Below are 24,360 nucleotides of genomic sequence, written 5' to 3' on the forward strand. Positions count from 1 at the left end.
AGATGTGGCTTGGCAAAGGAGTTTTGCAGTTAACATTGAGAAACACTACTCAGCTACCTCAGTCACTTAAAGAGTTGATGATCATAGCTAACTATGCTCACCATACAGTTAAGAACTTATTCACACTTCTGAAATACTGCATTTATTAATTTACAACTGATGCCATGTTCAGCAACTCCATTGACGTTCACTGCTGTTTGGGGTACAGCCTGCAGAGATCATTTTGGAGTCTCCTCAAAGTTGGGCTCTAAAGGAAGAAGGGGAGAGAGAGAGGAGAGTCATATTAGTCTCTTTTTATTCCAGCCTCAAATACCACAATTCATCTATTATTAAAAAAAAAAAAAACCCTAAACCTGAAGTTGGCAAGCCTAAAGCAAGCTCTTGTACATTGCAGTCTACACCACCACTTACTTTGTTTGTATCAGGGTATGATTGGATGTGGGAAGCACTAATGAATAAACTACACTGGAGACAGGTCTTTTCCACCTTAGAGGAGTTATGTGTAAGGTTTAAGACAGACATGTACCTTAGTGACATTCTGCCAGAACAGCTTTTAGCAACACCTGGAGTAGGGAAGAAGACAGCAGAGAAACTCAAGACATCGACCAGAATGTTACTGGACAACATGATACTTGTATTTCCAACATGGCTCTGATACAAGAACAAGTAACCAAGCTGCTTTCCTCTTGATTAGTGTCTTACAGCTGATTAAGAGAATAGGGTGCACAATTTCAACTCGACTCAGCAAGAGATACTCTCCACATACAAACACCGATGAAGGAGTTCTTGATGTCAGAGGTACAAATGCAGAAGGATTAGGGCTTTTGACAGGGGAGCTATTAATGTCTGTTCTCCTTGCTACAAAGAGTCTGAGAGGTAGGGCTCAGCTTATAGTTATCTCCACTAAGACAAAAAATTAAGTTTCTACATATCTAGCCACTTAAGTTTTCAAAACTTGTTGAAATTAGGTTAAGGATGGGTAACAGTGGTAAAAGAACATGGTCTCCGCCTACTCCCCCCTTTGTTCTGTTCCTATGGTCACACAAGTTTTGTTTCATTACAAAAAACCCTCCTAAACTTTAGTATGCATTGTTTCACATATTATAGAAAAATAAAACTGAATATAAAGAAACCACATCCTTCAAACAAAAAAAACAAAACCAACACCATAGATCCTACTTTACAGATGCTCTGGTTTCTTTGCACCAGTAACAATCTGACACCAAATTCTTCCTTAATCCAACTGAAATACCACCAAAACCCAAAACATTTTTAGGTGTGTTCCTAGTCTAAATTAGAATTTCCAGTTAGTCTGATCAGAATTACAAGTGACTGACTATGGTGGGTTCACCTTGGCTGCCAGGTGCCCAGTAAGCCTTGTGCTCTCCCACTCTTTCCCTCCCTCCGACGGCTGAGAACAGGGACAGCATTTTTCATGCTTTTTAAAATATGTTGTCACAGCAGCACCACCAGCATCGCTGACTGGCTCAGCTGGGTCCTGCAGTGGGTCCGTTTTGGAGCCAGATGGAACTGGCTCTGTCTGATGTGAGGACAGCCCCTGGCCTCTCCTCACAGAGGCCACCCCTGCAGCCCACCGCTATCAAAACCTTGTCACGTAAACCAAGTTCCCTGGCATGTTCAAAAGATTGCCGAATCCCAGCTACCAGCTGCTTACAGCTTATGGGAAGGACAGCTTACTCCCCCAAAACATGACTTTAGCTGAAACTGCTTGTAAGCAATGAAGACATTGAGCTGTACTTACATAAGCAAGCAAAAAAACCCACAGAACTATAGAAATGAGCCTGTCCATAAAAAAAATTAAGTTGCCTTTATGTCCCAAGGCAGACAGTTTGTGCAGTCCCTTTGCATTCTTGATAAACCCATCATCACAAGCATTCTTCTTATCATAATCAATCTGGGTGATACAAAAACATGCTAACACAAACTTAAAGCAGTTAAACATAAATCATATCCAATTAACTGAAGAAAAAAGGTTTAACATAATTTAGTCATGAAATAATCAGTAACAGAGTTAAGTTCTATATTCATTTTCTGAAATCACCAGCTTTCCAGATGAGCTGACAAGATTTACAAATTGCAGTTTGGCTGACATAGACAAATGTTTTTCGTATTACAGTCTGCTGACCTCTTTGGGAGGATGAGAAAAAAATATAACAGTAGGCCTTTGGCTATTTCTGTTTATATTTGGGCTATTTCTTTAGAGTCTGTGAAGGGTACTTCAGATACCCTGATGTGACAACAAGTTTGGTTAAGCATCAGTATAAGTCCCCATCTTCATTGAAAAGGCAAATAATTTAAAAAAAAAGTCAAAGGGAATCAGATGTGAACTATGCAAAAGTAAGGAAATTCACTGAGGGCATCTTACATGAAATTAATGGTCTAAAGAAAACCTAAATGGCAGTGAATTACAAAAAGCAGTTAGTAAACACGTCCTTACTTGCAATTAGAAGTTCAATAAGATTGTAACTCACCCTGAAATTTAAATTCTGGAAACTTGGTTAGATCTCCCTCACCATACGCCCGTTGAAGTCTAGCAAGGGATTCATTCATGTCTTTCTGAAACTCAGGGCCCACATCAACAGGCCCTCCAGCTTGCCTAAAAAAACATCAAAAGTTCTGATTAACAGTTCAGTTCTGAAATTTCATGTGGAACTTCTACATTTTCATGGCCACTTATGAATTAAAACCATTCTGACCATTTCCAAAAGTTGAGATATGACACACCGTAGGGCCTACCTACCTTACACATGAACAAGGTTATCAGGGTGAAGTACAAAGGTAGCCTTTTGAGACATAAAAATACACTGAGTATCCAGGCTTTCAGGGCTCTTAGTTTCACTTGTTCCAGGTGTGACTTCCTGACAAAATTGTGATTTGTACCTCTGCTATTTCTGAATTAGTGATCTTGGTTACTAAAGCTTAACTATTCTTGCAAAGAGAACATGATTTGAATACTAAACAAGCAAAAAACCGAGACAGGGCATCACACATTCATATAGACTCAGACAGGAATTTCCTGGAATACAAATATAAATTAAAAAAAACCTCTTTATATTACCAATCCTCACTAGTACCGACACAGATAACGCATATGATTGGTAAAGCCACTGAAAACGTGCTTCCCTACACAGGCTGGTTTGGAAGTGTGGAAACACACGTCTTTCTCCAGTTCAACTAAGAAGTGGCTTATTTCCTTCCCAAGAATAAGCTACACAGTTTGCTGTTAAATACTTAGTTTAAACATTGCAAGAATCTAAGATTCCATTTGAATTTACTTATTAACTGAAGATGTTTAATGAACCAGCCTCACAGTTCCATTAATTCTCAGTTGCTCTTGGAGTTCACTTCCATTCAGCTTCTGGAAACAAGACTGAAAAGTATCCATTTTCCCCAGAAAAAAAAAAAGTGGGTTTTTTTGTATTTACAGACCACATACATGGGTAAAAGTTAATACACTGATATATTTCCATAGTGTACAAAAACTTCATTGAGCACCTTAGCTCCCTAAGAAGAATGACATCAGCTTTACTTTTTTCTTCTTTTTTTTTTTTTAAGGGGAAAAAAATGGATGTTTTCTGTCAGGTATGCAAGAACAAGCCGTCTCACTCATGACACTACCAGGAAGTGTTGCTGGAAAGCAAGAACTCTCTTTCAGAGCAGAATTAAACCCACTGAGGTTGTTTAGTGAGCAAACCAGAAACTTATTTCAGAACGGTCCATGAAATAATAAGGCAACTTTCTCCTGAACCACAGTGGAAAAAATTGAATTTTGCATTTACAACTGTGCCAATGTCACCTTCTCAATACATTCTTGCACCAGCATATACCACCAACAGCAGAACTATCACCATGTATCAGCCAGTGTGTCAGTGGTTTCAAGTGTTCTTTCAGAACACAAGAGCTAGATTTGCTCTAAATTTAGCTTTAAACCTGGGCATACCTTCTGCTTAAACTATCATTTTATACCAAAGAAGTCTACCAGTGAAAGCTGCATCGAAGTATTATGCTTCTAAAAAAAAAAGACCCAAACCAAAACACTCAAACATTTGTGCCATCCTTCGCTCATTTTTAAAACTAAAATATTGACATAAAATACTTCTAGCCAGCTTTACATGGGCTCTCAGTAGTTGTTAAAGAGAAATTTGATTCAAGAGACTGTTCTTTCCAGTTTCCCTCCATCACTACCAGACAGAGGTAAGGTTATCAGTGTAAGAATTTAAACAGTCAAATGCCTTTTGAAAGAACTGAGTCTGCTCCCCGATGATGTCAGCACCTAACAGAATGTTGCCTATTGACACAGAAATCACCGTAAGTACTTAGAGATCAAGCTAGAGAGTTAACATTTGTCCTAATCAACATTTTTCCCCCTTTTGCCATCAGACTTAAAATAATTTCCTTTACTTACTTGCTCTTTGTGTTGTATTCTCTAATCTTATCCAAGAAGAGCTTCTGAACTGGATCAAGCTCTTTTGCCTTATTAAAGACAATAGCAGAAAGCCCAATGTTTCTGCGCAAGTGAATGGAAACAGCAGACCGAAAGAGGGAAGAAAGTCGCAGAATCTGATGCAGAATCATGATGACACTAATGCTTTAGCTAAAAAAAAAAAAATAACAAAACAGAAACGCAGAATTAGGTAGCTCTTTCTGCAATATAAATGCATGAAGAATTTAGTTCAGGGATGAGCTATAGAAAATAATTTAAACCAGCAATCTGGGGTGAAAACGCAAGCAGCCCTGACCCCAAAGGGCACCGTGCCACACGTCCGCGCACTGCGACCCACTTTGTTCGCACCACCACCGAGACAAACTGGCAGTTTGAAGGTTTGCTTTTTTAAAGGAAAAGTAACAATTTTAACCCAGTCAAAGCCAGCAGCAGCACCGCCCGCCGGCCCCACCACTCCCGCCCCCCCCCCCTCGTCACTGTCTCCATCTCCCCCGGCCGCCCACCCGCCCGACAACCCCCCGCAGGCGGCGGGGCCGGCAGGCGCCGTTAGCCCCAAGGCTCGGATACCCCCAGCGCATAACGACGGAGGAGGAGCGGCTCCCCCGCACGCACCGGCGCCGCGGGGCCGCCCCGACCCAGCTCCAGTCACCTTGGGAGAGCCACCGCCGCCCCAGGCCCGCCCCGCCTCCCCGCGCAATGCACGCCGGGAAAAAGTCCCGTCCCGCGCCGCCCGCTACCGCCACAGCGCTGAGCCCCGCGGCCGCGCACAGGGAGTCCCCGGGAGGCGGCGTCCGCCCCGCCGCCCCGCCCCGCCCCGCTCTGCCGCCAGCCGCGGGGAGAGGGAGCACGGAAAAAACTCACCACCGACCGTTACCGCCGGAAGTAGGCGATACGCTTCCGGGCGAGGGGAAACCGTTCGGAGTGACGGGCGCCAGCAACCCCGCCCCCGCCCGCGGATTGGCGGCGCGCGGGGGCCGCCGGGAGCTGTAGTTCCCGCACCTGCGCGGGGGGTGGCGGCGTCGGCGCGCCCTCCCCGCCCGGGCCCGCGCTGGGCCGCGTTGCCCAATCCCGAGCGCGCGACGGCCTCCTCAGGGCGGCGGCGGCGGGACCCGGTGGAGCTGCGAGGGCTGCGGCCGGCGGGAGGTGTCGTGCGGCCGCTCCGCTCGGGGCCGGCGCGGCGGACAGCGGCGGCGGGTGAGCGCGGCGCGGCCTGGCGGCCCGGCCCGTGTTTTGTTTCCGTTTCTCCCCGGCGCCGCGAGTCTCATTTCCGTTTCGGGTTCAAACAACGACGAGGCGCCGCGGGGAGGAGGGGGGGGGGGGAAGCGGGCGGGGTGGCAGGGGGACAACCGGGGCCTGCGGGGAGGAGCGGCCTCGCCTCGGCCGCAGGTCTGCGCCGGCCTGGCTGCGGCGGCACCGCCTGCTCGCCCGCCCGCAGGAGGGCCCGTGGCGGCGGCCCCGCGGCCGGAGGAGCGGGCTGGGGCGTCCCGTCCCGTCCCGAGGGGCCTCGGCGCCGGCCACCCCGGCAGCGGGAAATGGAGCCTGCGGCCGCCGACTGCGCCGGGCCGCGGGAAAGGGCCCCTCGGGCAGCGCGGCGGACCTGGCGCGCCGGGGGCGGGAGGAGGGTGAAGCCTTCCCGCCGCAGGTCCTGCCGCCGCGGCCGGGGGCGAGTCAGGCAGCCCGGACCGAGGTCCGTGAGGCTGCTCCGGGGCGTGTAAACTTACTCCACTTGTAAAAACTTACTTTAGGTGAAAGCGTAAGAGGGTATTTGGTATCTTACATAGTTCGCTTCCTGGTGTTCGGTCAGATACGTGCTACACAACCACTTCTCCCGGTTCGGATTTATTTTCTGACTATTGATGAAAGCAAACACGAAAGCTGGCATGATTCTGCCTCGTTTAGTGGTCCACTGCCTTTGTCTTAAATCCGAACTGGCTGATGACTTGCAAAAGCTGATCTGTAAAAGATGGGTTGGTTGTCTGCGTTGTTACCTAGCTTGCGTTGGGGTTTACCAGTTTGAATAATAATAGGGATGGATAGTACCAAATGCTCCATGAACACCGGAGCTTGGGAGCACAAGTATCTCCAGTGGTTTGGCTTCATTATGCATATGGGCTCCAGCAGTCACCCCCACTTCACAACTACCTGGTAGGATAACAAACACGTATTCTAGTAGTAGAGTTTGTGCCCATGTCATGATGGGCTTGTTACTTGCTTAATTCCTTGTGTGCTAGGGAAAAGAAAAGATAGGTCTTAACAGAACAATGGGACTTCTCTCCAAATGCTAAAGTCAAACTGTAAAAGATACTGGAGTAGCACTGGGCTGTGGTGCAGGGGAAGAAGGGGTCTGTTAACAAGTGCCTTCTCTTAACATTAGCGGAGGTCTGTGTCAGGCATTGTGGTCAGATTCCTTCTTGGATAACTTGGATAAAAGTCTTAGGGCTTTTTAGATTGAAGGAAAAGTAAACCCAAGCAGAAATCAGTATGCTGTACTTTCCACAAATCAAGCACGGTTTTATACGTTCCTCCAGACAAATGCTGCTGTTGTGGTATTGCTGCCACATTGACCCTCCTAACAAGCCAGGCTGTTTGAGTTCTTGTTTCTCAGCAGCCTTCACGGCAGGCTCAGGAAGCTTGGTCCTATCTGAACCTATGTGCACTTTCAATCTCTGCATCATCCTGTAGCAACAAATTTTGCTAGACTTCATGTGAAATGCTCATACCATCAGAGTCTCTATTCTAGTGTAGGAAAGAGTGAATAATTTTCCCCATCAGGTTTCTCTGAACTGTTAATGACTTTACATGTTTGTTATAATGTTATTCTTCCTCTTTCCACCCGTCATCTCCCTTGCTTGTATCCGTGCTCAATGGAACCATCTTTTTTCCCTCTTTCTGTACCTGCTGTCTGTGCCTGTGCTCCCCTCTCCTACCTCCCCAGGGTAACCAGAAATGTGGAAGAGCCTGTGAGATGCAACCACAAAGCACCTTTGAAGAGTGAGTGAACAGTTACTAGCCCAGCTGCCAATTGGGAGTCCAATCCATAGGGACTTCAAAATATCTTACCTAATTCTATACAGTTACTATGCTGTTATAATATTTACTCACTGTGTATCACTTTTACATTTACCAATACTGTATATTTTCTGCCAGAAATCATTCAAGGTGGCAAGTTCTTTCTGCAAGTCTGCAGTTTTCTCAATAAGTAACTTAGGAATACATCAAGGAACAGAAATCCTAGCCTAACCCCTTTTGTGACCTTACTGGTAAACTCCCTTCCTCACAAAAAAAAAATGATAACTTAGTGGGTTTTTAATCTCATTGCTAATACAGGAAAGAATTTCCCCCTTTTTTATGATACCAGTTAGCTTGTTTGGGAGTTTTCAGTAAGGGACTTGGCTCAAAACTTAATTTCAAAAAATATTTTAACAGTTAACCAAATCACCTGTAACAATACAGGTGTCAGTTATTTCAGTTATTTAATTAAGCTTGTCTGCATTCTTCAGAAGTGGTGTTTCATTCTTCTCCATTTATTGTGCAGATGATATGCAAGATTAAGTGATACAGGAATTGTATCCCAGGGCCCAGTTCAGCGGACCCTACCCTGGCAATTAGGGGATTTTCACAGCGCCAGATCGGTGAGCAGAACAGATTCTGGGTTTGCCTCTAGTGATGAGATATTGATAAGGTGCTGTTTACTTGCTGTCTAGCCCTGGCAGCTTCTTACAGATTGACATCAAGTGCAGCACTTGGTTTCTTCAAAAGTAATTTTACGTAGTAGTTTTTGAAGGAGATAATAAAATGAGCAGTTTGAATTTCTTTAAACCTTTTCTCTAAAAACAGTACAACTTAATTGGTTAGTGTTCATTTTGAGACTTTTTAAAGTTTAATAAGTTCCCTTATTATCTTTAAGATATTGACTTATTAACAGTTGAGTCTGGGATAGACTAGTCCCTGGGAAAGAATAATTCCAGGATGGAAACCTTGCTAATCTCTTCTATTGTGGATATTTAAATAGTAGCATGTTTTGCTTTTTCTAATGTGATTTTCTCCTCTGTACTCCTACTTCCTACTCCTTTTCCTATAACTTGGTGGTGTTATTTATTATAAACTGTTACTGTAACTTGTCCCAGTTCTATGTTGTATGTATTTCATACTTATGATGTATGGGATGGTTAGTGAAACATGATAATATTGTATACACTGTGGCTTTACAGACCAAATGCTGTAGTTCTTTCTTTCCCCCTTACATTTCAACAGACTTCAGTATTCTACTGGGCATGAAAATCTGCACTGTCAATCAGCATATTGTCACAGAACGGTCTTCCTTTTAATTGCTAACATACTGCCTTAGGATGCATTCATTATGCACCTATCATCAAGTGATTGCCCATGAGAGGGATGGATGGATGGAAAGATGGGACAGTCAATAAACACTTTACTGTTGAGTTTGTTTACCTATGAGGAAATCGTGGATCTTCTGTCTAGCTTCCAGTTGCAGCATTTTATGTAAAATGCTGCTTAAATTTATAAGCAATGTCTTTCAGCCTTGCTAGGAAGGTAGTATGTAGCTGAATCTAGACAGCAAAATATGCATAACTTTCAAATTCTTTTCAGAAGTTCTTTGCAGCTGGCCACTAAAAGCTGTAGCTGGCCCATAACAAAAACATTCAGTAAATTTGGATGCCTCCAAGAAAATCAGGCTTTGGGCTCTGTGCTAATGTCCATTCATAGTCCTGGATTTCCTTCTGGAATGTTTGTTTGATGAACAGGTATTGTCATCTGTTTTGTGAAATCTATATTAGCTTTTGGCTTTATTTTTAAAGTAAATTCCTGTCTTTAAAAGGCTACCCTGGTATTTAGTTTAAAAGATGTTTGATAGGACACAACCCGTCATCTAGTTTTGTTTGTAACTTACAAAAAATTCTTTTCTGTTCATAGCTCTGTTCTTAAGACATTTTAGCCATGACTAAGAGAGAGGCAGAGGAGCTGATAGAAATAGAAATTGATGGAACTGAGAAACAGGAGTGCACTGAAGAAAGGTATGTACTGTCTTTGCTTTTTGGGGTCCTTAGGCTGCAATTCATTCATTTATTTATATATTTTCTTTAATTGGTTTCAGATTTGTGGCTGCACACACGTTATTCAGATTTATTATTGCGTAATGTTTCAGAGATGGCCATGCTTATGAAATAAGTACAAGTGTTTCCTAGCTGGGCAAAAAGAAGTAACGTTAAACTGGCAGAAGTAACTGGCTCAGTACGATCTCCATAATCCTGCAGTTGATTGTTTCCAGTTTTTCGGCTTAATTGCTGGATATGAAGTTCTTAGCTTTGCTTGTGTTCTCTTCAGTTTTTCTGCTTTGAATCTAATTAAAGGGTGGTTTTCTTGAAGTACAACTGTAGCTGATATAGTAAACCAGTATAGCGCTATCATATTCTTCAATCTTAATTGCTTAAATCCCAAACCGTTTTATGTATCTCTTGCTACATTCTTAGTAGTTCTCGTTCCCCTACTTCCATGCCTGTAGGAATATGTCTACATGTACACGCTGCAAACCTTTCAGCTTCAGTGTATCCTTCTGTAATTGAGGTGAACCTTTCAGTTTCTCCAGTCCATTCCTTTACTGTTATACAGGAGCATTTGTTTTTAACAGAGCAGAAATTATGTTCTGTGTCTATTGACTATTGTCGTTAGGGCCATTGAAACTGTAGATCCTGAAGTGTGATATCCCTTGACTTAATTCCCTCAACCTGTTTTTATTCCTAATGCTTCCCTCCTAATTTTTACAACTGTTTTTGAAAGCACTGAGAGACAGTTAATGTGTTGGATAGAAATAACTGAGGCTGGTAGGTGACCTGCTCTTTAAGAACTCGTTTTGGAGAACTGATTCAAAACCACTAAGTGTTGTCTTATTCTGAGCTCCTCGTGTATTTTTACTACTTACAAACTGACTATGTCTGTATACTTTCTGATTTCCTTCTGTGTAAATGTAGAGAGACCACCTGTCTAAGGTCATTGTTAAGATATGAGTTACATTGATGTTTCTGAATGCCTACACCAATACTGTCATCATTTTAGTGCAGGACAACCATGGCATGTGACTAATGTTTCCTTCAAGACTCCACGTTGCTGTAGTTCCTTCTGATTGTGTCTTGTATGCGTTAAGCTTATCTTTGTGCTGACTGGTTAAAAGACATGGACAATCCCTCTATATGAGAGTGGATTTTTTTCCTTCTTTGTTCCCTATCTGTTAAGTTTCTGTGTTTGTTTTTAACTTGAATATCTTTTAAATACAGTCTAGGCAAGGCAAATAGAGCTAGTTTACTCTGCCTGCACATTAATAATATATAATGTACTAATCATGATGTAATCTGAAAATAATCTTGGTATTTAACCTAGCTTTTTAACTGCAACAGGGAAAAAGAAGTTACATAAATTCGTCCTGTAAAATTAACAGGACGAAATTTAGTAATTCATTCTCTACTCAAGCTAGGAGTTTTTCTCCACGGTGTTAAGATTTCAGAGTCAGTATTACCTTTTAGTCAGCTTACTTCTAACTTTTTTTAAAAAATATGCATACTGTATTGCACAAGCTGTATTAACATGTAGATAATGATATGTTGTATTAATTTGGTATTTAAGCATCGTTGAGCAAACCTACACCACAGCAGAATTTGTGAGTCAAGCTATTGACATCAATGAACCCATTGGAAATCTTAAGAAGTTGCTGGAACCCAGACTGCAGTGTTCCTTGGATGCACATGAAATTTGCCTGCAAGATATCCCGGTAAATTGAAGGTTTATGAGAGATGTAACCTCTTAATGGAGAACCATTTTACCTATTTTAACCCTTTCTTCTATTGTTCTTGGAATTCATGCTTCATTTGCTATATTAATTGTAATTAAGAGTTCAATTTTATGTCAGGTTCGTTATCGTCAGACCATTTAATGTGTACACACTAATTCAGTGTGAATAAAATCAAAATACTTTCAGGGTTCCTGAGGTAAGGGTAAGAAAGCAAAAAAACCCCAAAAACATCTTGCAAGTGGAAGAAGAATGAGGGCAAGGACAATACTGTCTTCACTTGAGGTAGCCCACAACATTTAGTTGCTGCCTGAACCTCTATGAGTAGAGTCTTGTTTTGAATCTGAACAAAGCGAGAAGGTTTTTATACTGTTCAGGTGCATAGATCACAAAAAAATTACTCAGGAAAGTTCTAGACACATGTTATTTTTACAAGCATCACCACATGTTAGACAGTATAACTGTTTCACATTGTGCTTAGCTGGATGTTTTATTTGTAGTTACAATCAGATACCTGTGGCTTCTCCAGAAACAACAGGGAGAATACTGCTTTAAAGGCAAGAGTTTTTATGAAGGTGTTAAAAACTGAGAAAAGGAATTGTAGATACCTTTCACAAAGGTACTTCCAGGTATTGCATTGCCTTTTTAGGTTAAAAAATGTCCCTGTAAGTGAAACTACCTAGAACAGAACAGCAAGTTTCAAATTCCAATCAAGTTCTTTCTGTCGTGTACTATGTCGACATAGTACTGAAATATTTGCATGCTTCTGCAGAAAATTTGCTGCAGATGCTAAATGTCTCTAAAGGAGAATAAGTTTCTTGTAACTGTGAGACTAATACATATTTTTAATTTTTTTTTCTTCTTTTATCAAGCTGGACCCAGATCGAAGCCTGTTTGATCAAGGAGTAAAAACAGATGGAACAGTGCAACTCAGTGTGCAAGTAATATCTAGGCAAGGTAAGCAGTTATGTTTGTCTGTTGTACAGACAAGTTAATACTGTACAAGTGCATGTGAGCAAACCTAATCCACTGCTATTTCTAGCTGTAAAATTGAGAAAATCATTGAATGGTCACATAACTTCAGAATATCTCTTTCATTGTGTACTGTGGTTATAAGTAGAAATAATTAAAATAAATGTCATGGATTGATGCTATTTGAAATGTCTTTTAAGGTAACTTCATATCAATTTCTAAGTTAAAAAAACCCAAACCAAACAAACCTGGGTCAAATACTGACAGTTACAGTATGAGGCATTCATTAAGGGTGAGTAGTTACTCATACCAGGCCAAGTATCTAAGCAGGCAAAAGATTTTTGTCTAGGTAGGAAACAATTTCATCTTTGTGAAGTGAGTGTGCTTTATAAACATTTAGATTATGGGAGTATGTGTAACTAACTGAAAATTGGTATGAAAGGCTGGGATTGCTATCTATTGTCTGTTTTCTTTGGATGAGAATTCAGAGTAAACTGTTGTCACAGAGGAGTATTAACCAAGTGGGTAGGGATTTGTTGATGCATAGTTTTTATTTGCTTGTAGTGTAAGCTATGACAGGATTTCCTCTTGTCAAATCCTCAGGAATTAGTAGCTTCCTTGTTTTGCTTGTTGTCCTATTCTTCTCCTTTGCCCCATCCATATGTCTTGAGTGGAAGGACTGCCACCACTCACTGAAGACAATGCTGACGTTGACCTCTGAGAACAGCTACAGATGTTTGTTGCCATATCTTCAAGTAAACAGTAGCAACAAATTCCTCCTGGAGTAGAGTATCTTCGATTATCTGTTTTGAGTTATGTCAGCAAAGCAGGCTAGCAAAATGTAGGGAGGACATTTTGTTTTCTTCCGGCTTCAGCGTAGATTAGACAGAAGAAAGCCTTTGTGGTTTGTATTAACAGTATCAAGTAAGACTGTCGAATTTAATGCTGATTGTCAGGTGACTAGTGCTAGGTAGAATCCTCAGTTCCCTGTATGTAATGTGGATTGAACTACCTTTCTGGTTTTAAAAATTGAATAGCAATATCCTTCAGGGAACTAGAGTAACTACTCTTAATTCATGCCCAGTAACTTGTGGTATGCAGTACTCAGACTTCCAGTTTCAAAAGGATGCAGGTGATAAATATCTTCACTATTATGTTCCGTTTTCTTCTTCAGTGTAAAACTGAGGTGCATGACTATATAGCAGAAGGAGATTTTTTTTTTTTCTCCTTCCCCTTGCCTTTAAAAGAAACACCTGAGTATTAAGTACGTTGGTATAACTTTGGGCTGATCCTCAGTGTTGTTTTTCAGGCCATGATACTTGACACTGAAGCAACTCATAAGAAATCAGTCTGTTGAAGGCAAGTAAATTATGGCAGGACAGAATATCAGAAAGCAAATAGCATGGATAGAAATCATAAAAGGAAGATATTAGGATCACTAACAGGGAAATGGACTTGTTACTCTGACTGCAGTGACCCTTTAAGCCGAGGGGAAAAAACAGCTTCTTATGTCATCTGCATATTTCTGTTTTATGGATGAAGTATAGAAAGATTCTGAGTTTGTTTATTTTTATTTTTTCCCCAACTTGTATAATATATAAAATTCAGCTAGCAGTACACAGTGATGCTAATCTTTGTAATGGATTAGACTCTCTTATTTCTTAAGAGACACGCTATTATGTCAGTTCAAGTGTTCTATGAAATTTTGATATGCCCCCTATAAATTCAAAGGAATAAAAGCCAACCGAAATATAGTCCATTGTAGTTCTTTTATAGCATTTCATACAAAAGTATTTTAATACAAGTTACAGCAGATAAAATATCAGTCCTGTTTATTCCTTTTACTAGAAAGACCATTCTGTCACTACATCTTGCCTTAATTCCTTTCTTCTGGTTTGAAGAATGGAGATGTATATGGTTTTCCTGTCATTGTGAGAACAGCTATTTTGAGTGCAGCTCTGTTCTGAGCTAAGCCTCTTGCAAGTCTGTGGAGATCTGAGTAACTGCATTGCATCATATGTCAAAGAATTTGAAAAAAGCTTTAATTCTGAAGACCTCCATAGCAAATTTCTTTTTTTTTTTTTTTTTTTTTTAATTTCAGACTCAAGTTACATCTGGTCAAGGCTGTCTCCTGCCTGTCTGACTATGGATAATATCAGATTAACATTTTGCCATCCTTAAGCTGTTGATAGGTGGGGGGTTTTTTGAGATACGATAAAATTGATTCTGGTCCTACCTTTAGTTGCTCAAGTTTGGGGGTTTTTTTAAGAGACAAAATGGATAGGGGGAATATAAACTTTTCAGGTTGTAAATTCCAGTGCTGCATGTGTGGCATAGGTTAATCTTTTTTTGGGAAAACTTCAGAGGTGGAAGTTGTGGCTGTCAGCTTTCCACCTGAAGGAATCTTTTCTTTCTTTTTCTACTTCCTTAACCACCAGAATAGAAGCAAGGTTGAATGGAAGTACTTGCCAGACTTTTTTTCAGATGAGCTGTGGGAGACAGAGATACTAGATTGAAAGGGCTAGAATGAGAGCAGCGATCTCTGACAGTCGTTGGTTGGAGCAATAGGAGGAGGGAAACCTATATTATGGAGGTGGACAATGCAGTTTTGCTTTTTATTTCTTGTTGTTTGCAAAATATATGAACAGGTAGTCCCGTTAACCTGCCATTCAAGTTGTTCACGTACCACATACAGAAACTTAAACTACTCAAGGCCATGTTTGTGCATGAAAGTGTCTGTAGCTGCTGTTTGTGTTGAGCTCAGTTCCATCTGTTCTGCACGCCCAAAGCACACCTGCAAAATTAACATTTTCCCAGATAGATGCTGTTCCATGTACTCTTTAAACATTTGACTGACATAAGAGGTTAGTGTCTAGCTGCTTTGAGAATTTCTGAGTATGTGTGTGTAGCTGTACTATAGATACTTACGCAGATTTTTGGGACTAAGTGGTGGTTAAGCACAAAAGGTTTTTGGATTTTAGGTAGCCGAAGTCTGAGTCCTGTTTTAAGTGTTTAACTACTCATTTGACTGTGGTTTCTAAACTTTTTTTTTTTTTTTGCCATAACTAGGCTTTTACTATTTTTAGTATGTAAAGGAATGACTTGTAAGTGTAATGAAACATATTGATTTAGATTAAAGGTGCAGTTTGACTAATGTCCTGTCTCTGGCAGTGGTTAATACTAGACATTTCAAGGAAAAAAAAAACAAAAAAACCAAAATAGGTTGCTTGTAGGTCAGTCTTAATCCTGGTATATTCTCTAGCTTCAGATAATTAGCAGTGAAGGGGCTTGTACTGGCAACATGTGCACATGTCTTGATAGCTAATGTCCTTGAATTTTTCTACTTTTTGTACCAGTTTATACTTCTGGGGTGCGTGACATCGTCACATTGTGTTACACAACTTAAATGCTGTCCAAGGAAGACTGGACATGTGTTTTCTTATGCAGTAGGTAAAGGGAGAGATGTGAGAAAAGATGCAGACAAACCCAGTGAATTAATGTTGATCTAATGTTGCAGTAGGTTTGGTGGCAGACTGTTATTTCACAACATTTTTACTTATAAGCAGATTCCTCTACAGAGACTCATCACTTTGATCTCCATGTTTGCATTATGGATAAAGCAATAGATTCACAGTTCTTTTGACATGTAGTTAGTGACAGTGAACTATTTTGTTGAGCAATAGTGAACTGTTCCTCTCTAGAAGCTTTTTCTTTACTTTCTTTTTTGAGGATCAAAACCAGAATCTTAACCCTTAGTGCTTTCCTTTACCCATCTCTGTCTGACTTTAAAACAAGCCTGTGCTACAAATGTTAATCTTAGATGGCCTAAATAAAACACTCTCCTAAGTAAGGTTCTTGTTTGCTTTTTCTTCATGTTTGCTTCTTCATCTAATCAACCACTTACTGGTTGTCTACATCTGTTTTCACTTCCTTAATTTCATATTGCTGCATGTTGTACTTACAGTCTTTGTAGTGTTCCCTTTCTAATCTTTTTCTCAAGCTGAATTCCTTTTAAAGTCTAGAGGAATACTTGTCTGAAAAGGACTTGGTTTGTTCTTACTTGTACTACAGGTAAGTACTCCATTTGTTCTCCCTTTTAAATTGTGAATAGGTTGTGGTTTTAGCTTTTAAGACTGTCACCTACAGAACCTACCATCTCACGTTGAGCTTTAGTATAGATTAGACAGGAGGGACAAAAAGCAGTACATTACAGCACAAGATACTGAAGTTATGCTGGCCGTGTAATGTTCTGTGAATTCTACTTTCAACTGCCTAACCCTAGTCAAGGTTTTCCAAGTCATACTAAAATGGATTTTTACAGATGCTTTTTTTTAATGTTCAAATATGTTTGATAAAAATCTATTAAAGAAGCGTGGTTGTTAGTTGTTGTTATAATGGTGTCGCAGATGGAGTCGTGCACTTGACTCGCAAGAGAGAAGCAACAATATGTTTATTAATATAAAACAGCAATTTGATGAAGTTTGATAATAAATGTGACAGTGGTTTAACAAGATTCAATGGCAGGGTACACTGGATTATTTACTGCATAGAGGACAGGGTCAGGCAAACTTGTCAGGGAAACCCTCATGTTGAGTCATGAGGTTCAGAAAGGACCCCCTTGCTTTCTAAACTCCTTCACAGAGAGAAGCCTAGGTGCGGCTGGATCCAATCCTAGTCCCAGACTTGATCAACGGTTTATGTCTAAAGGATTACATATGAGCAATCAATCCTTTATATCACTTAGCTAAGATTTCAAAGTTTAGCTATTAGTCACTTACTGAGAATCTGTTGAGGCAAAGGATCTCTCAACCTCAAAGAGTAACCTTGGGAGGCGTTCCTACTCAAGGGGAGATCCTGGCCTGCAGCCTGCTGCTGTGTAGGAGAGCTCAATGGGCTCTGGGCTGTCCAATATTTATAGAGTAAGGTGATTGACTTAGAGTCATATTTACATACCAGCAAGATGTGGGGGTCACTGTTCTAGACAGCTCTTGGCTACCATGTTATCATCTGTCCCCCAAAGTCCAGTGTAAGCTGGATGCAGCCATCACAACCACCACTGGTGGTTATGGCTTAAAGGGATGGGGTGGGGAGCACACTGCCTCATGGAAATGATACATCACAAAAAAATGGAAAAAAAATTTCTATTTAGCATATTATAATGACAAGAAAAATCTATACAATGTCAGAAATTTGGTGAGGCACCAGTTGGACAAAAAGAGAAGGCGATGATACAAAGCATTAGTAGCATTACTGAATGTGTTCTTTATTGCTGCAGAATAGGTGCAGACATACCTTCCAACTCCTTGGACTGATGTCTTAAATGACAGATGTAAAACCAAAACATGAAGAATTTTATAGTTTTCTTTTAACTTGCTGTTGAACACAGTTCCTCTTGCAGGGCACTGAAAGAAAATGTTAATTCCTGTGTCTATCCAGAAATAGCAGGGAAATATTGTAAAGGCTGAAAGAAGTGCCTCTTGGTTGGGGGAAAGAGGTGGATGCTTGTTTTGGTTTTTTGGGTTTCGCTTTTTTTGTTTGATTCAGTATATTTCTTACAGACCAAAATACTTGTTCTTTATGCCCACATGCTGAACATTCTGTTCAAGATATGTGAAATGGATCACCTAAATAGAACAGGAAGCTGTAATACTGGGGGAGGAAAGGGGGACAGCTTTGTATTCACATTACTGTATAATAGAATATGTAATTCTAATTTAGGACACTTGCAGAAATTTGATGATGCTTTTGAGTCATGCTTCTTTCCTAAGTATGCTAACATCTATTAATCAGAAAGCTTTAAAACAATGTTTTTGTCATATTTGAACTGCTATCTTTAAGTTTTGTGTTTGTTCTTCCTATACCTAGGGATAGAGCCTAAGTTAAACATCCTTGAAATTGTGAAGCCTGTGGAGACTGTGGAGGTAGTGATTGATCCAGATGCTCATCATGCAGAGGCTGAAGCTCACCTTGTTGAGGAAGCTCAAGTGATAACCTTGGATGGAACAAAACATATTACAACAATTTCAGATGAGACCTCTGAACAAGTGACACGATGGGCTGCAGCATTGGAAGGCTACCGAAAGGAGCAGGAGCGCCTTGGAATACCCTATGGTAGTAACACGTGACTCTGTGTGTGTGTGTGTGTGTGCACGTGTTGAGGTGGGGGCTGGTTATTTTGTTCATTTGAGGGTTGTTTTGTTTTTAATAAATTATGATTAATTTTGGTTATATAATTAAAGTGCTCCAATACCTTGGAGAAGGCTTCTTATGGTGTGGGTAAGTATAATACAAGTACCTCTGCATAAGAGAAGGCTAAAGAGAAGTAGAATCAACTTCTAATAGTTTTATTAAAATAGTGCTCTTTGCTCCAGAACCTTCTTGTCTTGCACTTTTTTAGAAAGCAGTTTTCTTCTTCCTCTCCTCCTTAAAAATGTGTATGTTAGTGATAAAGCTCTCTTTCATGTGTGTCTGAATTTGAATTAGACTCAATTCTTGATGGGGGTTGACTCTACAGGTACTGAAACAAATTGTTCATAGGTTGTGGGATGCTGAATATGGTGTAAAGTCAGATTTTGCATGGAAAGCCATACTTGGCTTCAACGTAGTGGAAAAAAGATGATTCAGAACTAAAGATAAGTATTCTGCTAGATAATTCTTTTGAATTCATGTTGTCACTTATCAGGCTGCTAATTTAATGTTAGCTCAGAAAAAGCATCTCTGAATACTTGCTTGGATTGATCTGAAACTCGGATTTAGACCTATATCACATTCAGGAGATTATCCAGCTGAGTTGCTTGTCATGACTTGCAGAAATGTACTGTCAAGGCATATTCAGCACATGAAACTGTCGTGTCTAAGGAGACCTGCAAAATTGGAATATATTTGGGAGTGTCTAAAAATTCCAGTGAGGTCACAGGTCATGCAGGACATGTAACTTGCCAGTATTTTGAAAGTAATTTTGATAACTAAAACAATGGGGTTTTCATGCCTTTTTGTTGTTGTTATTGGCGAGCGCTTCCAAAATAGCTTTCATCATGCTATGTCTGTTGATAATCAGGGATTTAATGCAGAATGTTTGAAAAACAATGTGAGGTGTTATCCGGAGCAGACTGATACTTTTCAGCATGCTCTTCTATTAATATAAGAAGAAAATTACTTAAAGCCATGTTGTTATTATGTTGAATAATGTTGTTAATAAACTTTAATAATGTTGCTGCTTTAAGAAAACCCTGTAACCCATAACTGTGACTTTAAAAGTCTTTGTGTCATGGGAGTGCAGATTTTCCAGGAAAATCATACTAGTTGATTATGGCAGAGATCTTTGTATTAAGAATAATAGTGTTCTCTTATAAAAAAAAAAAAATGTGCTAAACTGCCTTCCTAGAAAGAGTAAAGTTTTAAATGCTATCTGAGTTGATGTTGTAGGAACACGACTAAGTTCTATGTTATGATAAGTTGAAAGTTTCTGAGAATAAAGAATGTTCTTATGTAGTCCCCCAAAACAAAGCTTTTTTTTCCCCCTTTTTTCCCAACATTTATAAATATACATCTTAAAGAAAAGAAAATGAGACCAGTTTCCATGAAAGAGTTGTGAGGCTTGGTTCTGTGAAGTTATCTGAAATTATTCATCTGAAATTATTCCTTGAATCTTTTCAAAAGACAGAGTATGTTGATATCAAAAGTCAAGTTCAGTCAGTAAATAATCATAATCCAGAGAGGTAATGGTTCAGTGTCTTTGTCAACAAATTACCATCTTTTTGATGAAAATTCACTGCTGGTAACTTGTTGAAGACCAAAACCCTTTTGATGTGGCTTTTCCCAAAGGATTATATTGCATGGTTTTAGGTAGTATCAGTGAAAAATTATGCATTGTTACTGTCCTTTATTAAGCAAAACAGAATTTATGGCTCTAGATAATGCTTATAGACTTAGAAACCTTTGCTTTCTTTAATTCTTAAAATAAAAACTTATCAAGGTGACATCTGTTTGGAGTATTGTAATTTAAAAATACCTAATTGTTCTGCTCCTGTGTTTTGCCCTTGAAACACTGAAAGTGTAAATATCCCTGCTTTAGTTTCCATTTCCAATTTGTACTCACTGACATGTTTTAATATATTGCATACAACATTAACCAAGTTTTGAGATGATGGTTAGATTTACCCATCCCCTTTCTAGCTTGTTCATACTAATACTGCTTGAAACAACAGACTTGTTATGCTAAAATGTCTTGAGCCAACAAATCATGTATTGCACGTATCTTGAGTTGATTATTTATTGCCATTTCTATGTGTTCCTCTGCTGTGTGGGTTGCCTATACTTCTGTGTGTTTGGCATTTAAATGATGTGCATGTTGTGTGTTGTTGAAATATCAAGCAAGCATCCCAAAAGTTCATGCTGTGGCTTGTTTGACTCAACTACAGGTATGCATTGGGTCCTGTTGTATCAAATCTTGGTTTCATGGTTTATTTGATATGGTCTTTATAGATGTGGCATATTACAATTACTGTTTTATATTTATATATGTCATGCATGTTTATTAGCCCACCCATGTGGTGGCTTAACCCCAGCTGGCAGGTAAGCCTCCACCCAGTCACTTCCTCAGTTCGCCTCCAGGGGCATGGGGGAATGAATCAAAAGGGCCAAAATGAGTTTAAAAAAAATTGTGATAAAGATAATTTAATAAGTGAAGGGGGGGGGGGGGGGAAAAAGCAAAGAGACAGGAAGGGGGAAAAAAAAAAAAAAGGTGATGCATAAGCAGTCACTTACCTCCAGCAGGCCAATGCCCAGATGGTCTCCGTGCAAGGGCTACTCTGGAAAAACTGCCCCTCAGTTTTACTGATGATGATGTCATGTGGTATAGAATATCCCTTTAGTCATTTTGGGTCTGCTGTCCTGGCTGTGTCCCCTCCCAGCTTCTTGTGCACCTCCTGTCAACTTGCTGGATTGGCCGAGTGAGAAACAGAGAAGGCCTTGAGTTGGAGTCCAATACTCTCTGACCAGGTTCTTTTAGACATTCCATGCATGGAGAGCGTAATCTTTAATATTAAATTTACTTGAAGATGGTTGATGTTACGTGGGATTTCTGATTTAGCAGTGATACAAATTATACTAAAAACACAATACAAAGGTAACGTAGAAAAATACAGCAATTGCAATACACTGTTCAATACCACAATCACAATACCAGTGTGATTCCCATTACTGGTCTCTATAGTACACTCACCATCGTGGTGTTGGGTGTCCGCAGTCACCAGGAAGGAATACATGGGTTGAAACCAGCTCGAGCCTGTTGCTATCTTCGAAATTCTTTGCTAGTTGTCTAGTTTGTGTAGTCTGTGTTGGGCTGAGCAACATGTTCGTGGTCTGGCTGACTCAGGGAGACAGTTACACCACCAACCGATCCACTCAGCTGTTGATAGCTTGTTTATCTGTAACAAAGGCCACCCTCCAGTCTCCTTTTTGTTGAGATAAAGTAAACTTCTTTGCATTATTCTCTGAGCTGCATGGACACTTTGCCCTTGCCCATCTCCTCTGAGCCTTATTCCATTGTAGGGGTTTATTTGGGAGTCACCCCCACCCCTAGGGCTTTAGTCAGTCACACCTTGACTCTGTGCAAGTACTGCTCTGCAGTAGTGTCCCTGTTTTCGGCTGAGATAGAGTTAATTTTCACAAGAAGCTGGGAGGGGACACAGCCAGGACAGCTGACCCAAACTAGCCAGAGGAGTATGCCATACCATATGACATCATGCTCAGTATATAAGGAGGGGGGGAGCTGGCTGGGGAGGAGGAGTCATTACTTCAGGAGGGGCTGGGCATGGGGTTCCAGTTGGTGAGCAAATTGCATTGTGTATCAACGGCTTTGTGTGTTCTTTTATAAGTACTGTTCTTGTTATTTCCCTCTTCCTTTACTGTCCTTATCCCAACCCACAAGTTTTACCTTTTTCTTCAGATTCTCCTCCCCATCCCACGGGGGGCGGGAAGGAGTGAGCGAGTGGCTGCATGGTGCTCAGCTGCTGGCTGGGGCTGAACCATGACAAGTAGCTAAAACATCGCAGTGTGTTATCAACACTGGTTTGGTCACCAACCTAAAACATAACACTATATGGGCTTCTATGAAGAAAATTAACTCCATCCCAGCCAAACCCAGTACGATGGTGATTTTTGATAGTTTAGAAACTGCGATAATGTGAATTAGTTTAGAATGTAATATTGTGCTATAATCACATGCTGATCAACATATTTGAGGAATAGTATTCTTGTGCGGGGGAGACTAGTCTTTTTTTGAAACTAAAGACCTATAGAAAAAGAAAAATAAATTTTTTTTCTGTTTGAGAAAAGTCAGGCATAATTCTAATGTAAAAACTTTTGCTGAAGAAAAATCCCTTTTTTGCCCTTTCCATCTCCCCACCAAGCCAAACCATTCCATCAGCATTTTAAGAGGCGTCAGCTTACCATCCAGTCAGATTTGGTCATGGTAACTGTGCTTCTTGATGTTTACTTTTATGGAAGTTACTATATAATTGAGGAGGAACCTTGCAGTGTATAATGAGTACATAAGGAGATAATTTTGTCTCTCTTTTTCCAGACCCAGTGCAGTGGTCGACAGATCAGGTCCTCCACTGGGTGGTATGGGTGATGAAGGAGTTCAGCATGACTGACATTGACCTCAATGCGCTCAGCATTCCCGGGCGGGAGCTCTGCAGCCTCAGTCAAGAAGACTTCTTCCAGCGCGTGCCACGGGGAGAAATCCTGTGGAGCCATTTGGAGCTTCTTCGAAAGTGTATGGGAGATTTTTCTGTAACTGATTTTACTTATTCCCCTTCCTCCCTTCTTTTTTTTTTTTTCTTTCTTTAAAGATGAACCCAATTGTTAGCAGCTGTTTTTCCTCTAGTTAGTGTTGGCAGTAAAAATTAAGGTATCAATAAAAAAGGTTACAGGAAGTATTAGTGAGAATGTCTGCTGTTGTGAAACATAGAATGGTTTGGAGTGGAAGGGATCTTAAAGATCATCTAGTTCCAACCCCCCTGCCATGGGCAGGGACACCGTCCACTAGACCAGGTTGCCCAAAGCCCCATCCAACCTGGTGTTGAACACTTCCAGGGATGGGGCATCCACAACCTCTCTGGGCAACCTGTTCCAGTGCCTCACCACCCTCACAGTGAAGAATTTCTTCCTAATACCTAATCTAAATCTACCCTCCTTCAGTTTAAAGCCATTACTCGTTCTATCACTACACTCCCTCATAAACAGTCCCTCACCATCTTTCCTGTAGGCCCCTTCAGGTACCAGAAGGCTGCAATTAGGTCTCCCCGGAGCCTTCTCTTCCCCAGGCTGAACAACCCCAACTCTCTCAGCCTGTCTTCATAGGAGAGGTGCTCCAGCCCTCTGACCATCTTCGTGGCCCTCCTCTGGACTCACTCCAACAGCTCCATGTCTCTCCTGTACTGGGGCCCCCAGAGCTGGACGCAGTACTCCAGGTGGGCTCTCACAAGAGCGGAGTAGAGGGGCAGGATCACCTCCCTCGACCTGCTGGTCACACCTCTTTTGATGCAGCCCAGGATACAATTGACTTTCTGGGCTGCAAGCGCACACTGCCGGCTCATGTTGAGCTTCTCATCAATCAACACCCCCAAGTCCTTCTCCTCAGGGCTGCTCTCAATCCATTCCTTGCCCAGCCTGTAGTTGTGCTTGGGACTGTGCCCAACCCATGTGCAGGACCTTGCACTTGGCCTTGTTGAACTTCATGCACTTCACACAGGCCCACCTCTCAAGGTCCCTCTGGATGGCATCCCATTCTGCCAGTGTGTCAACCACACCTCGCAGTTTGGTGTTGCCAGCAAACTTGCTGAGGGTGCACTCGATCCCACTGTCCGTGTCCGTCCATCAAATCCACATCTCTCAAATTTAGAGAAGAGGATGTTGTGCAGACAGCGTCAAACGCTTTGCACATGTCTGCATACTAAACGCTGTTTGCCTGTCTTTTATCAAACTTCATAACTTATAGGAAGTAGTGACTGATGATTCCTCCTTTCTTTTAATAAAGATTTTTCATTTGTGCATCATCTCCTGAATTTGACAGTTTTATAATTAAATATTGATTGTGAGTTATTTAATGTATATC

The 24,360-nt window shown here is 41.0% G+C and overlaps 2 protein-coding genes across 4 annotated transcripts in view; one reads left to right on the top strand and one right to left on the bottom strand.

Moving 5' to 3' along the window:
• Nucleotides 1–126: 126 nt before the first annotated feature.
• ATP5PF (ATP synthase peripheral stalk subunit F6) lies at nucleotides 127–5,452 on the bottom strand. Of its 2 annotated transcripts, none has more exons than XM_075770171.1 (4): nucleotides 5,327–5,452; nucleotides 4,427–4,615; nucleotides 2,493–2,617; nucleotides 127–247 (listed from the first exon to the last, which is right to left on the bottom strand). In XM_075770171.1, the coding sequence occupies exons 2-4, from the start codon at nucleotides 4,594–4,596 to the stop codon at nucleotides 219–221; spliced, it is 324 nt and encodes a 107-aa protein (XP_075626286.1). In that variant the 5' UTR covers nucleotides 4,597–4,615; nucleotides 5,327–5,452; the 3' UTR covers nucleotides 127–218. The 2 variants fall into 2 exon arrangements, with proteins under 2 accessions (XP_075626286.1, XP_075626276.1); XM_075770161.1 differs by lacking the exon at nucleotides 5,327–5,452 and adding an exon at nucleotides 5,078–5,214.
• A 4-nt stretch (nucleotides 5,453–5,456) lies between these two features.
• Nucleotides 5,457–24,360, top strand: part of GABPA (GA binding protein transcription factor subunit alpha) — a 28,207-nt gene continuing 9,303 nt past the window's right edge. The window contains exons 1-6 of one of the 2 annotated variants that reach the window (XM_075770044.1): nucleotides 5,457–5,659; nucleotides 9,401–9,501; nucleotides 11,105–11,249; nucleotides 12,140–12,224; nucleotides 18,105–18,350; nucleotides 22,825–23,019. In XM_075770044.1, the coding sequence (XP_075626159.1) occupies nucleotides 9,425–9,501; nucleotides 11,105–11,249; nucleotides 12,140–12,224; nucleotides 18,105–18,350; nucleotides 22,825–23,019 (748 nt within the window). In that variant the 5' untranslated portion in view covers nucleotides 5,457–5,659; nucleotides 9,401–9,424. Of the gene's footprint in view, nucleotides 5,660–8,907; nucleotides 9,232–9,400; nucleotides 9,502–11,104; nucleotides 11,250–12,139; nucleotides 12,225–18,104; nucleotides 18,351–22,824; nucleotides 23,020–24,360 lie in introns of those variants that run through there. The other variant, XM_075770052.1, reaches the window with a different exon arrangement.

This window comes from Balearica regulorum, chromosome 1, assembly GCF_011004875.1.
Source record: "Balearica regulorum gibbericeps isolate bBalReg1 chromosome 1, bBalReg1.pri, whole genome shotgun sequence".
NCBI lineage: Eukaryota > Metazoa > Chordata > Aves > Gruiformes > Gruidae > Balearica > Balearica regulorum.

What these genes read in the sequence shown, in the direction of transcription:
- ATP5PF (XM_075770171.1), bottom strand. Translation starts at nt 4,596, where the DNA reads ATGATTCTGCATCAGATTCTGCGACTTTCTTCCCTCTTTCGGTCTGCT. An exon ending in GAATACAACACAAAGAGCAA is followed by an intron (nt 2,618 to 4,426) that starts GTAAGTAAAGGA and finishes ATGTTTTTTTAG; the next exon opens with GCAAGCTGGAGGGCCTGTTG. An exon ending in TCCAGAATTTAAATTTCAGG is followed by an intron (nt 248 to 2,492) that starts GTGAGTTACAAT and finishes TTCTTCCTTTAG; the next exon opens with AGCCCAACTTTGAGGAGACT.